The sequence below is a fragment of the Trichoderma camerunense genome (assembly GCF_050948025.1).
Source record: "Trichoderma camerunense strain CBS 138272 chromosome Unknown V8C40scaffold_3, whole genome shotgun sequence".
NCBI classification, from domain to species: domain Eukaryota; kingdom Fungi; phylum Ascomycota; class Sordariomycetes; order Hypocreales; family Hypocreaceae; genus Trichoderma; species Trichoderma camerunense.
This window is the reverse complement of record NW_028145367.1, coordinates 721,249-736,505: the sequence shown is the minus strand read 5'-3', so window position 1 is coordinate 736,505 and position 15,257 is coordinate 721,249. Positions and strand designations below refer to the sequence as shown.

The window sequence follows — 15,257 nt, the reverse complement described above, 5'->3', positions numbered from 1 at the left end:
CCATCACGGTGTTTCCCAGTGTCTCCGCTGCTCCGTTCTGTCCGTTCACCTTGATGTCCGTCCGACAATGACGCACCGGCAATGTAATGCTGCCACTTTCCTCGAACTCCGAGGCGTCGTCATTCTCGGTCTTCCGAATTCATCTTTTACTCTTTGTCATCAGGCTAACCACTTGCATTCTCTCATACTCGTACATACGATACTTTCTTCCCTCTTCCCAAGTGCCAGCGCCATCAGGGTCCCTGTACCTGTCCGAGTCCTCCGTGCAAAACTCTTTTTGCGCCTGTCCTGTCCCTTGTCCTCGGCATTCCCCTGACTAACCCGGATTCCGGACCAAGTTGCAAGCGCATGAATCCCTCCAACTCCATTTTCTCGTTGTTGGGCCTAGCTGTGCGAAAACAAGTGGCCAAAATGCACTGATGCAGACCGGCAGGCTTCCAGACATGCAGCTCCACGAACGTGATTCGCCTCGACCTCGAGTCTCACCATGGCCTCTACTATTGCCTGCTAGTTTGGACAGTAATTAATTGCCCAGACACTGGCCATGGTGCTATTGCGACTACAGGCTTCACTAACAACTTTCCATCTAGCATCTTGACTCGTCTGTGGGGTTGCTGCAGCTATCTCAAAGACGCATGCTGCAAACTTTCCCTCCCCCAGCTCCGGATATTCTTGGACTGACCCGGACCTCGCTTCAATTGACTCCCAAAAAGCCTACTGGTGCAGAGCTGGTCCCTGGACAACACGGGAAGTGCATGGAGCTCTATGCCACCGCATCTCGCATCGTCTTAGCCTCAAACACATGGTGTCTGCCTGTCAGACTTTGCCGCCCAATCGACCTTCATAGAAGGCATATTCTCAATTAGGGCTGACGGGCCGCAATAGCCGGATTCCGTGGTTGTACAGAAATTTACTCTTTACTTGCTTCCCGTCCCCAAATAAGCACTCCGCTTGTCAATTGCCTGGATCTACTCCGTATGGACAGTACATACTCGTACACGAATTGCTCGTACTCGCACTCAACAACGGACGATGAGCTTTTCTTCCCCAAAGGCTTTGTCCACTTTCTACCCCTGGATTCCGTTCTGCCTAGCTGCGGTGATATCCACCTACGGCTTGCGGCTTGTTCGGTTGTGGCCATATTCGGCGCCGAATTGGCGACTCGTTCTCCAGACTCCAGGCTCGTGGGATGGCAGCCAAGGAGCCAATATTCGCCTAGGCGCGGGTTTCGCTCCATCGGCCCACACAAAAGGAGGAGGAAAACGCAAAAATAAGTTCAGCTGTGCATCGTACCTTGGCCCAGGGGAAATAAACCTTCAATCCAGACAAGGAAAAACCATAAAGAAGAAAAAAATTGTCTGGCTTATTTCTCACCTTGTTCCCCTCTGCCATTGATAGCCGCGGCTTTCTCATTCTGTGGAGAAAACAGCTTCAAACTTTTCCCCTTCAGCCGGTAGAGAGAATTGCTGGGATGATCCTGACCAATTCAGCGTCCATTGCCCAATCATTCCACGATACCTTGTATCAGGAGATGGTCGACGCATGAGAAAAGACAGTTGCGAGGCCATTGCGTTTTTCCCCAGTCGCCACCATTGCGAATCCTACCTCACGATTACGTGTAATTGTACTACGGCTGATACTGTAATAGGTACTCCATGTACTCGCACGGTTGGGTGCCATTGTGCTCCATCGTGAGTATCATTATTATGGAGAAGCTGCACAGGCGAAGCTGCCCGTTTCTCCCGGCATACCGCCAGACGGTCAAAGTGGCTCCGTTTCCATGGCCGTACAGTAACTGCGTCTTCCCCTTGCTCCAAAGATTCCAAGTTTGCAATTCGTGATGGACATCGTGCCATTCCAACACCGCCAATTCCGACGAAAACTGTCTTGCCCGCCGTAACAGGGATTACTTACCGGACGAGGGTTTCTGCCAATCAAGACATCACACGCAATTGAGTTGCAAGAGGGACACTCTGCATTGCTTCCCAACCACATGCCCTGGATGCCCTGCTTTTGACTTCATCTGGTATAGATGGGGGCCTGCTTGAAACGGCAAAATGGGATGAATAGTGGAAAAGAAGCGGTGGCAGTGACTTGGCATCTAGGCTTACCGGTCGTCAATATTAGCCGTCGTTTGCAATTTGATGCCCGCTTCTAGATGCCAAACCCCGCATCCTTCCCTCGGGCTTCAAGGAAGCTGATGCAAAAGCTGTGCAGGCTGAGGCCATCAGACGCAATGTCCGTGCTTCCCGTTAGCTTTGTTATGCGCATATGCATGTCTCAGACAGAGTGTCGACAGCTGTCAAGAGCCATTCATCTTGTTCTGAGCTGTGACTTGTGTGTTGACACGCATAACCAACCACTCAGTCCACTTGAGAACAAAAGGCCAGACCCTTGACACTTTGTACTCGTAAACGTGTTGATATAGCGTCTTCCTCGCCAAGCTTTTAATAACCGTCGAAGAAGACAAGCTATTGCTCTGGTGGGCCTATTGTGAGCGTCGTATCTGTAAAAGGCACTTTTGTATACGAAATACGGAGAACCCAGTTGTTTTCTCTTCTCTTCTTCTTCTTTCTTTCCAGAATGCCAGCAAACACGGCATGCCACGACAGCAGCGTTCCCTTGCGCTTTGTTCACACGGGCTTCCACAGAGACAAGGAGGAAAAGATGGCCCAACAGGTAATCTCAGCGGAACGGGGCTAGTCTGGCATTTATCCCCGCCGAATGGATCTGCGCGGGATCGGTCCGGACGCTGCCACCCCGTTTGCCTAGGCCTAGCCACTGCACGAGTAATGCAGAGTCCCTTGGGCCCCCTGGCCAACACGCTCTGCATAAATGCTCGTTCTCCTGACCAGCATCAGACCAGTTTATCTTAGTTGCCGGCAAGTTGCGTCCCTGTCTTCCGCGGGACGGGTATTTGAATCGCGCCTTGATTAAAAAGTCTCCTATCTCTCTCGAGTAATATGGAGTATTAGGGCTTTAGTTTTCAGGGTTTTCTCACAGGAATTGAAATTAATAACCCACAGTGTTCTTCTACGTCTCCTCTTGCGGAGACGGATAGTATATTTATTTTTGGCATTGAGTAAGTTGTTGAAGAGATTTCCTAGATAGAGGCTCGGTGCTACCCACCGTGATTGGAATGGTTGTACGAGTACTCTGTAGAGGTAGGGGGCCGCCACTGATACTCCTATATGCAGATGTGAATACCAGATCAAGGGGTCTTATCTCGCGGCTTCTATCCAAAGCTGCAAGAATACTCCGTAGAGCATGAAAGATCTAATAAACTACATCCCCGATAGGTTCTCCACCTAATATGGCGATATGGCTTGTGGCGCTACAAGCCTGATTTATTCTCCGCATCCGACTGATACTGGGTTTCCCCCCTGAGCGAGATCGGAGCTCTCATGGCATTTGCATTCGGCCTACATTCCAGTGTTCGAATCATTGTATTCTACCTCTAGAGGTTGATACTTCCTAAGCTGTAGTCTAGCTATATCAAAATGTTCGACTAATACACCCTTCTCAAATGTCTTCGCTTCTTCATAAAGCCGAAACTAAACTGTAGTATATACCAAGCCGGGCTTTATCGCTCCATTGCGGAGTGGTTATTCAACAACCCAATTTAAACCAGATAATACCTAGTAGAGGAACATGCCTACTGGATAGTAGGCTTCCAGTTTTCCTTAGCATCCTGCTCTATCACTTTAACTCCACGCGATCGCTAAGGTGCTGAATGGCTATTCCCCTACTTTAGATCTTGAAAATAGTCATGTTCAATAATCTCATGCAATCACCGAGCTGAGGGGGGCCTCTGACGGCCAGCCTCATCGAGTCTTGCAATCCATTCGTCAAGGGGGAGGTCGAAAGACGGCAAGCCTGAAGAACTAGCGTTTGTAGATTTGCTTGATTGGGCTATTTCTGTTGCATTAATATGCCAAGAGTTGGTGTCCTGTGCGGCAATTGAGTGATAGTCCTGCGCGATGCATTCGCCCAGCTCCATATCTGGAGGGCATCGTGTCTCCAAGGGGGCGGCGACTCGAAGAGCGCTCAGCAGCGATGTTTCGTATATATGCTTGAGTCGTTGGGTGCCGTCATTTGGCTTCAGGAAGCGTATTACAATAGGTCTGGAGACGTGCCATTCTTTCCAGATGGTTCTCACGGCTCCGAGATGACCTAGGAGAGTCATGTACGATTCGTACATTTCATATGCCCGGTCTGTAGGGACTTGACTCTGTTCGCCGAGATAGAATATGGGAAGTGAGCGCAAAGAATCACTTGAGAGCGTGTGATTCTCATCGATGCCAGTTAGTAGCTGTAATAGTAGTTGTCGATCGTGAACGGCGTAGAAGCCACCTTCCCCTGAATTTCCCAGATGTTGGGCGAATGTTGTGAGAGCTTCGGCCACGTCTTTTGATGATGCCGTATGCTTCTCCCACATACGGTTCACAAAACCTCTATGCAGCCATTCAGATGTCGCTCCAGTAAGTCCCGCTGCTGCAGAATGTCGAAGTGCCAGTCCGGTCAAAGCTGGTGGAATAGTAGCACCGTAAGATGACAATCTTGCAGCCAGATTCCCGATGAAACCCAATATTTCTAGATGGACAACCGCTCTTTCTGGATGTTCATTTAAGACATTTAAACAGGCGTTGCGTATTTCCCGTGCCACGTTTAATGTGTTCTTTGAATCGTCATTGGCCGCTTTTGTCTTGGGGAAGTAGATTTGTGCTCTTTCTGCAGAACTCAGAGCATGAAACACTAGCCGGCGGATATCAGTGATGGACGTTGAGTCCTTTAGAGAAGACGCCAACTGAGACGGGGATAGTGGCTCTTCGCTTCGATTCGTTATAGACCGCTTGAGGCTCTTGAATCGTAGCAACATCCACTCTAGAAGGACCTGATCATCTTGCAGCGCATGTGGAGGAATTCCATTCTCTCTGCAGAGCGTCTCAAGAAACCGAGGATCTTGCCTCAAGGTGGGCCTATTGAGAGCAGGTGGCGCTTCCGATGTTGCCGTACTTACGTCCATTTGGTTGGCGGTTCCTGGTGGGCAGCGAAGAGCTGCTGACAGAATATCATGTGAATTGAGTCTCCAGATATTTGCCGGGTTCGACAGAATATCATCAGCCTTCTTCCGTGACTCGTCGATCTGGTCTCGCAACTGCTTCAACTGATGCTGGACATTGAGTCTCTTCGGGTTAACGTCCCATTTCCTCTCCAGACGCTCCTCATCAGCCTCGTCTACCGGGCGGACAAAGCGGCTTCCGTCGGCGTCGAGGTCCAGTAATAGATCCGGCATCTCAAAGAAGTCATCTCGAACGGGAATTGATTCGGGAGACTTTGGTGGCCGCTTGTTGGATATTGTGTAATAGACCTCGTTGTTCTTGTCGAGTCTCCGCACGAAGGCCTTGCAACGCTTCTGATTACGTGCCACAGACTGGTGAGCCGAGCTTGTTAGTCGAAGCGTCCAGGGCCATCTTGAGCGTATCATGTTGGGCGAGGTTTCAATGGCGGCCGACGCTCCATAGGCCTTGGATTTTTCAACTTTTTCTTCCTCCTTTGGGTGGTTTGAGATGAGAGTAAATTATGGTAGCATCGCTCTGTCGATGAAAAGGGTACATGGCATGTACTGCTCACGCGAGCCAAACTGCAGCGTCTTCCGAGGTACCTATTTTACCCCAGATTCCACTAACGTTCAGCGGATAATACCCACTGGATCTCCCACTAACGAGCCTGTGCTCAAGCCGAATTGCTGCTTTCACTTTGCTGGCTGCCGGAAGCGCAGTCACGTAAATCCGAACTTTAGCCCATTCAAACCTTCGACACCAAGGCGCCCCAAAGGTTCGCCCAAGCAAAACTACACCTTCGTTGTCGCGGAAACCATCGCTCTCACCTAGACATCATCTTTGCGACGACTGCTTCTAGCAAAATTTCGACTCTGTAACGAACAAGCGTCAAGACAAACAACAGGAAAAGTCTCATCATTATCCAGAAATGGCGCCACCAGCGAAGAAGAGACGTACCAGGGGTAACGCTGCTGCTGCCATCGCAGCGGAGCAAGCACAAGAACCAATGGTTGAGGAATCAAAAGCCGAGGAGCCTAAGGCCGAGGAGCCAAAGATTGAAGAATCAAATCCCGAAGAATCGCAGCCCGTCGAAGCAGCTCCCGAAGCAGCTCCCGAACCGACCGTGGAGGCGAAAGAAGAACCAGATGCTGCAGCTAAAGCGCAAGACCGCATGGCTCGATTCAAAGCTCTCCAGGCCCGCGCCAAGAAATCATCAGAAACCAACTTCAAGGAGGCAACTCTGGAATCACAGCGCCTCTCTACAAATCCCAGCGAGCTGACGGCCCTGCATCGGAGACACGCAATTGCATCCCACAAACTACTCAAGGCAGACACTGAAGAGGCTGGCGAAGACTTTGAGCGCAAGCGGGCGTGGGACTGGACTGTGGACGAGAGCGAAAAATGGGATAAGCGCATGAAGAAGAAGGGGGCCCACCGCGACAACAATGCCTTTTCGGATTACCATCAAGAAGCCAACAAATCCTACAAGAGGCAGTTGCGAAACGTCAATCCCGACATAGAGAAATACGAGAAGCAAAAGATGGCTGCCATCGAAAAGGCTGCGGCATCTGGTGGCCTGGACATTGTCGAGACGGAGGATGGCGAGCTCATTGCCGTGGATAAAGACGGCTCTTTTTACTCGACGGCCGACTCGACCTCTTTTACACAAAACAAGCCCGATAAAGAAGCTATTGATCGGTTGGTCAAGGATCTTCAACGCGCAGAAGATGTCCGCCTCAAGAAGAGAAAAGAACGGATGGCGCAGAATGGCGAAGACGGAGACGTCACATACATCAACGAAAAGAACAAACAGTTCAACCAGAAGCTGTCACGTTTCTATAATAAATACACAGCGGAGATCAGAGATAGTTTTGAGCGTGGAACAATGATTTGAGCCGCTCTCTGGGGGATATGTACATCATTATTGAGTTTTATGAGGCGCTTTGGAGATACGGACTCTCTGGTTGAAATTGCATAAGGGGAGTTTTTCCTCTCCTGTTTCTGAATTATTCTGCACATATAGACGCACAGAATTTTACTTTTAATGATACATGAACTTTTGGTTTACAACATTGACTTCCTCCAACCCTTTGACGCAAGCTCCTCAATCTGCTCAGGCTCCACGGGGCCTTTTGTTGTCTCATCCGCAAGCGCCTCAACTACGGCTTCGGCAACTGTATCAACCTGTAGGGGCTTGGTTCCAGCCGCGCCCATGAAGCCCTTGAGGAAGTTTCCTGTTAATGTGTTGAATAAGGCCCCAGCACCGGTTGCTGCAGCGAGACCCATTGTGATCTTGCGTGAGCTATCATACATGAAGGGCGGCCGCATAAAGACGCCGCGCATCTGAGGAAAGTTGGTAGCAATGGAGATCTCGGCCTCTCTCTTGGTGGAGATGTACCGATGAGGCAGAACCGGCGCTCCAGCTGCGGCTGAGATGAAGCAGAAGGCGCTGGCGTTCTCGGCTGCAGCATGCTTGGCAAGTGAGATGGCGCTATCACGGTTCATGACTTCGTAGGACATCTGGTCCTTGGGATTGGGAGGTTTGATGGTCTCGCCGGGCTTAGTATGTATGGGGTCAACTCCTCGATCTCGTGCTTGGGCAAAAGCCTTTTGAAGCCCTGAGATGGGGGATTCGCGGCCGGAAATGACGCCCTTGTAATCTGCCTCCAAGAGGATCCCCATGCTGTGAACGACATAATCGGAGCCTTTGAGCAATGGTGCATACGTTGAAGGCTCGAGGATGTTGGCTCGCTCCCATGAGACTTTATGGGCCCATGGAGGGGGAGTGGCGCTTGATGTGACGGAATCCCATCGGGGCTCTCCGGAGCGACTTTTTCATATATGTGAGCAATCGAGTCCATGAGAGCGGCTTTTTTGCTGGATGTTTGTTGCTCATGATGAAATCAATTAGATAAATTGCATCGCGTGCGAATTGCTTACCTGACTGATGTCACATCCCAGCCCCGAGCCACAGCATATTTGCAGATTCGGGACCCCAAGAAGCCGTTGCCTCCACAGACGATGAGCTTCTTGGCCGCCGCTGCCATGGCCGGAATAATAGAACGAAGATGTGGATTATAACGAGATGGTGGCTTATAAAGAAAGAGGTTTACGATGAGGAGCTGGGTGTATAAGTGGAATTGACAATTAATTAGTTTTGCGGGTTAAAATTCGAGAGGATGCGAGCTCTAATGGGGAATCAGGCCATGAGGTAAAGTCGATGAAATCATGCACCTAGCTAAGCAAGAGCTTATTAGTGCGCATAAGGCTGAGCAACTCTAACTACTGAAGCTCGGCCGATACGCGAACATGATTGGCTATTAAATAGCGGATCCCGATGACATAACTGCAAGGCTGACAAGTGCCGTGCATTTCTCGACTTTGGCTCTTCCTTTTTTTACCCACCATCGACGCGACTCAACTCTCGCTGCGAGGCTCGACATTTCACAACAGCATGGCGCCGTCGAATCAATTCGGAAAGCGCGTCAAGCTGACGCAGATCCGACGACCGTTTGTCGTTGGCAGCACAGCGCTTCCCTTTTCAGATGCGAATCCACGACCGCCTGGAGCGCCTGACAACCACACGCACTCATGGCAGGTTTTTGTACGGGGCATGGAGGATACAGATATCACGTATTGGTTGCGACGTGTACAGTTTAAGCTACACGAGTCTATTCCAAACTACGTTCGGAGTAAGCATCATATCCACCCTCTGGTGGTGCAGTGGTCTCCCGAGCTGTGCATGCTAACTGTTCGAGCAGTGGTCGAAGGAGAGCCCGGCAAGCCGTTCGTCGTCAACGAAACAGGATGGGGAGAGTTTGATATCACGATAAAGCTGTACTACGTCAATGATTCGGGAGAGAAACCGCAGACGCTGTATCATTATCTGCGCCTCCACCCTTACGGTAGAACCGAGGAGGAGAAGCAGTCCATGCTGGCGTCAAACGGCGAGGTCCGGGCCTGGAGTTATGAAGAGCAGCTGTTCAACGAGCCCTATGAAGCATTTTACCAGATCCTCACCTCTGGTGCCGTGCCCAAGGGATGGAAGCCGGCCGGTGGGAGTGGCAAAGGAAAGGGCAAGGGAAAGAACCGCGCGCCGCCGCCACTCCCCGCGCCGGACAGTGGAGATGTTTGGGAACGAACGGCCATGATTCCAAACACGAACCGGCCCGGGCAGCCATTTAGTCGGGAGACGGAGGCCGCGGAGATTAAGAAGCTCTCGGACGCTCAGCAAAAGACGGAACAGATGACCAAGCAGCTCCTCGCCGAGCTGAAGAAGAAGGAAGAGCAGCTGGCTCAACTAAAGACCGAGAACGCAGCAGCAGTGGCAAAGACTTCATAGAAAGGAGGATTGTCATCAATGCAGCGGCCTCCACGGAAAAAGAAGCGCCCCCGCCGAGATTCATGATTCAGGTCCCGACGACCGAAATCCAAGAGGAAGTCCGTGGATCATCAGCAAGAGCTCTCATCATGCACTATGCATCTCCTGGATCATCACCCCACCTTTGTTTCGCACCTGGTTGAAAAATCGTGGCTGCTACCGGTGTTTTCAAGCCGGATGCCATCACCAGAAAGCGTGCTCGCCCTCTTGGTTTCGTTGGTCCATAGGCTGCCAGCGCATCGGGCCACTTTTTTTCGCACTTGGTATTTTTGGAGTTTTTTTCAAGCAGCAAAAGCAGGATCTTGGCGGCGAGCAACGTCTGCCGCAGGCCGCAGCGGACGGCCGCATGAATGAGGGGGAGGGGACGAGCCAAGAGCGATGATTCGGACGCGATTGTCAGCCCGAATCCCCGCAGTATCTGACTGAGCTTTGGCATCACTGCCACTTGCTGAGATTATGGGCTGCGGTCATGGTCACAGAAGATGGGCTATTGGGGCTTGTACAAGACATCTACTGGAGAGTGCATACGAATCTACTTGACCCCTCGATCAGAATTTGCTTAGGTACGAAGGGTTGGAGAAGGGCAGAGGGGGGTACGAGGTAGGGCGTATGTGGAAGAAGATGCAATGGAAATGAGGCACTACTTGTTGTTGCTACCGCTTAGCTGCATTGGCCTCAGTGTCCATCTCTCGATGGTAGCACTGGACGAAGGGAAAAGGAAGAAAAAGCATCGAATGGTTGGACGATTGTGATGACATATGTTTCCCCACTGCTTGGGAGACCTGCCCTTCTTTGTGGTAGCTGCATAAACTTAGGGTAACAGAGACTCCATATATATGAGAGATATAAATGCTCGCCGTATTAGTATAGCGTACCAAGCAGGCAAGTAACAACGAATTGAAGAGTAAAAATCAAAAAGAAGCAAAAATAAATCAAAAACCCAAGTTATCATAATAGCAGGTGGTATCATAGGTACCCATCGATAAATTCTCTACTCGGTGTTACTGTACATGTACATATTCATAGATGGTGGTATTCACAGCGTCCAAGAGCATCTCCCATTGGCATGTTAGATAACCGCCCAAGTGGGATGCTAGCAAGCTACAAGCTCACAACGGCCGAGTCAACACTTGCGCACACCCTCTTGGACGCCGAATCTGATCATGTGAACCTAAAATATCCTTTACTGCCGCCCCTACATATAAAAATACGCACAGCCGAGAATTGCGGTGAAAAAATGAGCCTGACAGAGACATCACCATCGACTTACTCTGGCGTGATAACGTCAGTGAGAAAACAAAAAAAGCACATCATCAGAAACATGCACATATGCGAGTGATACATGGGCGAGAGGGTCCAGAGCTTACGCTGTAATCATTCTCTGCAGATTGGAGTTGTGTCTGTCTTTTTGTAATCTCGATCCCCGATTCCGTACCCCGATCCCAATATCCCAATAGTACAAGTACACGATAATAGTACAAAATTCGTATCGTACTAATAATACAACGCCCCCTGTTCCTTTCTCTCTCCCGAGGGAGAAAAGGAGGGCAAATGAAAGACATCTCTAGTAATACAATGCCTTGTGAACGCTCAACGCTCAAACAAAAACAAATCATGAGCATATGCCGCAGTGGTATAAACACCATGCACATGAAAAAGAAGCCCGCCCCGCCCCCCACATTGCCAATAAATCCCGACCCGAATATCCCACAACTTTTGACGTATTAAACCAACACACGCCGGGGGTGGCCAATGCAAATGGGGGTTGGCGCGGCTAATGAACCAAACCATGTGAAAAAGAAAAAAGAAAAGAAAAGAAAAAAAAGAGGCACGCATCATCCATCGTACACGTCTGCTCACAGACGGCTCCATAAAAAAAGGGACGGCAGACCACTCAAGAAACATGGAAAGTAAACACTTCTGGACCCATTTGTCTTGTTCAAGTGCATATCCGGGTATCAAATCATGCAACCAAAAAAACACCATCCCGACCCCACCCGGTATTAAATCCTAGCCAATCTTTTTTGCTTCTGCTTTTTGAATCCTGCCTGCCCTCTTTGTCCCGTGTGTACGTGATTTGTGATGCGTGCCCTGCATTCCCTGTGGCCCTTTCCTCCATAAAACGCCGAGGTATAACATACCCATGTTTGCGTACGTGCATGTATATGTCTATACATATTCATACTGTAGTGGTAGAAACAGCACAATGCCATCGAACAAAGGAAAAACAAAGGAAAGAAAATTCAAGTCTAATCCAATCTGTACATCCGTAACGCGGGGACAGCTAGAACAGGCTTTGTAGGGAGCGAATAGTAGGGATGTGGCAAGCCCCATGCCCTCACTCAGCTCGGCACCGGGCTGGTGTTTAATGGATTGGGGACTGAGGCGAGGGCGATGCCTCGTATGCCGGGGGCGGGGCGTCCTCAGATTCATCCCACTTGCCCCGTTGCTGGGACCGCTTCTCGTCGTAGACGCGGCGTGCGATCTCGCTCGCCATTTTCATGACCCAGTCTTGGTCTAGAAGATCAGGCGATGACTGAGCCTTGGCACCTGGGGTCTCCCGAGGGCTGCCTTTTTCGGGAGTCGCCTTCCGGCTGTTGGCCGTGGCGTCAGCCAGCATCTTCAAGTCTTTCAGGGCGGATGTGAGCTCCTCCAAAGTGAGTGAGTTCTCGCCCATGTCAGTCATGAGCGTCTGTGGGTTGAAATGATCGGTGATAAAAGGATCATCTGGCAGCTCATGCTCATCTTCTTCAGGTATTGAGTTATCGAATAAGGGCTCCGAGAGGGGAATGTTGACCGAAACGGGTGTGTTGGATCCGGCTTCGGATTGGTTCTCTGGAGTGACAGCTTCTGACTTGGTCTTCCTGAGGTTAACCACACGGTTCTTCTTCTTGCGGCCCTGCCTTGATCGAACATTGTTGCCGACGCCCAAGCCCGTAGTAGAAGCATTAGCGCTGGCAGTAAAGGAAGGCCGTGAAGATATCGAGCCGTGCAGGGTACTCCCTGTGTCAGAGAATGTATATGTAGTGCCTGTGACGCCGGCATGTGAGTTTGTCCTCACACGATTGGGAGACGAAATCGACGGAGTGGCGGCATCAGTACGGTCGGCACAGCCCGACCAAGCTCGGAATACCACGTCCCGTATACCAGGTGTAAACAGAGAAAGGGTCCGATGAGAATCGGTTAGCGCAGCGAGACGCAGTAGATTCTTTTGGGAGAAGAGCGATTGTGTCTCGCCTCCGCCATTCAGAGAGATTTCCGAGATGGCGCTTGGGTCTAGCGGGTTGCCATTGGCATCGACAGGGTCCAGTGGTGGGCTTGACAGCGGGTTCACCCCCTCCTCGTCCGTCTCCTCTTTCGGGGTTTCCACGCCCTTATTGGCCTGATCAGGACACCACAGTTGCAGAGACAAGCGATGAATAATCGCTGGCAGCTCGTCCATCATCAAGTTTCGTAATTGCTGCTCAATGGTCCGCTGTAGATAGTCCCGCACGAATTGGATCGAATCAAAGGTCGAAGAGACCTTGAGAGACTCGAGTGGGTCATTGCGAAACACCAGGGTCAGTCCCTTTTGTTTCGAGAAGACTAGGATAATGAAGGCCGATAGCTTGATATCGGAAAGGGTAATTGAGAGGGGGATCGTCAGGCCCGAAGCTGCGGCCAGTGGCTGTGGAGAGGTGAATTCTGGTTTTGAGAAGAGATAGGTATTGAGTGGATTGGCCTGAGATTGATCATGTTAGCCACCCAATTGATCAGGATATGCAAAGCTGCCTCAACCCCCGGCGCACCAGCGACAAAGAAATAAATGTGAAATCTGATTTGAAAAAAGCCAATGCAAGGAGACAAGTATCATGTATGAGTAGCATTGCGAACCGGCAATGAAGCCAGACCCAGTTCCAGAGTGAAAGCTCGCAGCGGCTGGTTTTTGTGTGCAGTGCGCAAAGAGCTAAGCGATCGACGGTAAGGCCGGTAATGACGAAATGCATCCCGACAACGCGATATCTCAAAGCTCACTGCCCAGCCAGCCAGACACTTATCCAGCTCATTGCCACAGTCATAATGAATTGATTGTCACCCTTGCCAGTAATAACCGAAAAAGTGCAGCGCGATTCAGAGGCGTTGTTGTGGTGGCGCGATTCATGAAGTGCTTCGGGCATTATCGGGTTTCCGGCGCGGCGCGAGGGAGCTCCATGACGAAAAAAGGAAAAAAAAATTATTACGGGGATGGAGCCGAAGAAGGTCTCCCAAAAAGCTGCTAAACGTACCTGAACCCGCGTCTTGAGCGTCAAATAGGCGTCTCCAGAGTAGGTCATTTTGAAAATGCCTCGAAATCTATCCTCTGCAAGGTCTCCAATTTCCAGGATTTCCAGGTCGGGTGGGACGGTGCCCAAGTTGAATTCGCTGACGAGGATGTCATCGACGATGATGGGGGGTTTGGGCGATTTGTTCAGGGCCTTTGTGAGCAGGTCTCGGGCACGCGAGTAGAACTCGGCGTCGGCCGTTAAAGGCGACCAGTTGAAGTTGAAGGCCATGTTGAAATGGCAGTTGTTATCTCGAGACCATGTGCAGGGCGCTGGCCGTCATGGGCCGTTGAGGCAGCTTTTTTTTCCTTCTGTGGGTGGGGGATCGATCGTGGAAGACGCTTGGGGCTTGTAAGCAGGGGTTTGTATGCAGCTGTAGCGATGCGGTTCGATAAAAGAAGCGAGGGCAATGACGAATGGAAGCTCCAGGTGAATAGGATGCAAAAAAGAGAATCAAGATGCAAGAGTCTGAGCTAAAGGAAACGCGGAGGTGGGAGGAGCAAGGTCGTGGAGATGACGCTATTAAGAGTTGGAAGAGAGCTGAGGCCCAAGATTCGGAGAAGCTGCGTAGCGAAGCAAGTGGGCGCCAGAAATTTTTCACCAGCTAGACCTGGGAGCTCGGTATGGCGCGGACGCACGGATGGTGCGGTAGGCGCTGAAACAACCCGCTAGACCGTCGACCAGTGGGGCGCTTCAGGCGGGCTCGTCCGCGGGCTCTGCCTGTAAATCCACCGCTGGCGTCGATGCCGTGCGGGCGGCACTGTGCAGAATATGTCGCGAGCGGGCTTCGCATCTGCCCACTTTGAACTCTGGGAGCACAAAATGCAACCAGACGCGATGGCCAAGCGCAATCAGTAACGTCTGCATGCTTACTGGTCTCGATATGCAGGCCAAAGTGTATGCAGTCCCAGGACGAACCAGCGGCAGTGTTAGCCGAATTGGATGGCGCATGTCTCCTGATCGCGACACTTGCTTTTTTGCTTCAACTCATATAATCAGCTGACGGCCAAGCCTATCGATCGGCTGCCCGGAATGTACGAGTTATTGCAGCAGCTCCCCCTTCTCGTATACACGCCCAGTGCGCAAATGGATAGCCAAGATAGATCTACATCTGCAACAACTGCCAAATCACGGCGCATATGAGGGGGCGATGATCGAAAAGCGAGTGGCAAGAATTGAGGGCCTCCTTGCAGCTACCAAGACATGAATCTACGTGGACGATGCGAGGAGACGCGTAGAAATGTCTCTTCACACCAGCCCTTCGGTCCAAAAACCAATCAATGCCAATGTTTTCCATCAAAGACGCGTTTTTGAGTTTCGCAAGCTGCATAAGGAGACGAAACGAGCTAATATTAGCATTGCTGCTTAATGTCGGCTAAGTTGTCCAAACTCGGCATTAGAGGAGGACCAGCCGGGAGATACAGGTAGAGGTCGGAGCAGGACGCATGGCACTTTTCGGGATGAGAATCATGCGCAATCCCCGATGTTCGCACTGTCCAAACAGTGTCCGTA

At 50.9% G+C, this 15,257-nt stretch overlaps 6 protein-coding genes across 6 annotated transcripts; 3 read left to right on the top strand and 3 right to left on the bottom strand.

Annotated features, from left to right (window-relative positions):
- The first annotated feature begins 531 nt into the window (after nt 1–531).
- On the top strand, nt 532–1,529 carry V8C40DRAFT_235245 (uncharacterized protein). Its single transcript, XM_083213814.1, has 2 exons — nt 532–920; nt 993–1,529. Exon 2 carries the CDS (start codon nt 1,033–1,035, stop codon nt 1,393–1,395), a length of 363 nt encoding a protein of 120 aa, XP_083076905.1. The 5' UTR covers nt 532–920; nt 993–1,032; the 3' UTR covers nt 1,396–1,529.
- A 1,761-nt stretch (nt 1,530–3,290) lies between these two features.
- Nucleotides 3,291–5,616, bottom strand: V8C40DRAFT_235240 (uncharacterized protein). The gene has a single exon (XM_083213813.1). It carries the CDS (start codon nt 5,486–5,488, stop codon nt 3,791–3,793), a length of 1,698 nt encoding a protein of 565 aa, XP_083076904.1. The 5' UTR covers nt 5,489–5,616; the 3' UTR covers nt 3,291–3,790.
- A 176-nt stretch (nt 5,617–5,792) lies between these two features.
- V8C40DRAFT_138654 (SYF2 splicing factor-domain-containing protein) lies at nt 5,793–7,042 on the top strand. The gene has a single exon (XM_083211163.1). It carries the CDS (start codon nt 5,992–5,994, stop codon nt 6,955–6,957), a length of 966 nt encoding a protein of 321 aa, XP_083076903.1. The 5' UTR covers nt 5,793–5,991; the 3' UTR covers nt 6,958–7,042.
- Nucleotides 7,002–8,260, bottom strand: V8C40DRAFT_235237 (ubiquinone biosynthesis protein COQ11). Its single transcript, XM_083213812.1, has 2 exons — nt 8,004–8,260; nt 7,002–7,893 (listed from the first exon to the last, which is right to left on the bottom strand). The coding sequence occupies exons 1-2, from the start codon at nt 8,108–8,110 to the stop codon at nt 7,128–7,130; spliced, it is 873 nt and encodes a 290-aa protein (XP_083076902.1). The 5' UTR covers nt 8,111–8,260; the 3' UTR covers nt 7,002–7,127.
- V8C40DRAFT_138681 (YEATS domain-containing protein YAF9) lies at nt 8,104–9,472 on the top strand. The gene is made up of 3 exons (XM_083211164.1): nt 8,104–8,274; nt 8,331–8,755; nt 8,825–9,472. Exons 2-3 carry the CDS (start codon nt 8,518–8,520, stop codon nt 9,403–9,405), a joined length of 819 nt encoding a protein of 272 aa, XP_083076901.1. The 5' UTR covers nt 8,104–8,274; nt 8,331–8,517; the 3' UTR covers nt 9,406–9,472.
- A 1,980-nt stretch (nt 9,473–11,452) lies between these two features.
- On the bottom strand, nt 11,453–14,097 carry V8C40DRAFT_138701 (ERMES complex subunit MDM34). The gene is made up of 2 exons (XM_083211165.1): nt 13,710–14,097; nt 11,453–13,165 (listed from the first exon to the last, which is right to left on the bottom strand). Exons 1-2 carry the CDS (start codon nt 13,974–13,976, stop codon nt 11,810–11,812), a joined length of 1,623 nt encoding a protein of 540 aa, XP_083076900.1. The 5' UTR covers nt 13,977–14,097; the 3' UTR covers nt 11,453–11,809.
- Between the last annotated feature and the right edge of the window lie 1,160 nt (nt 14,098–15,257).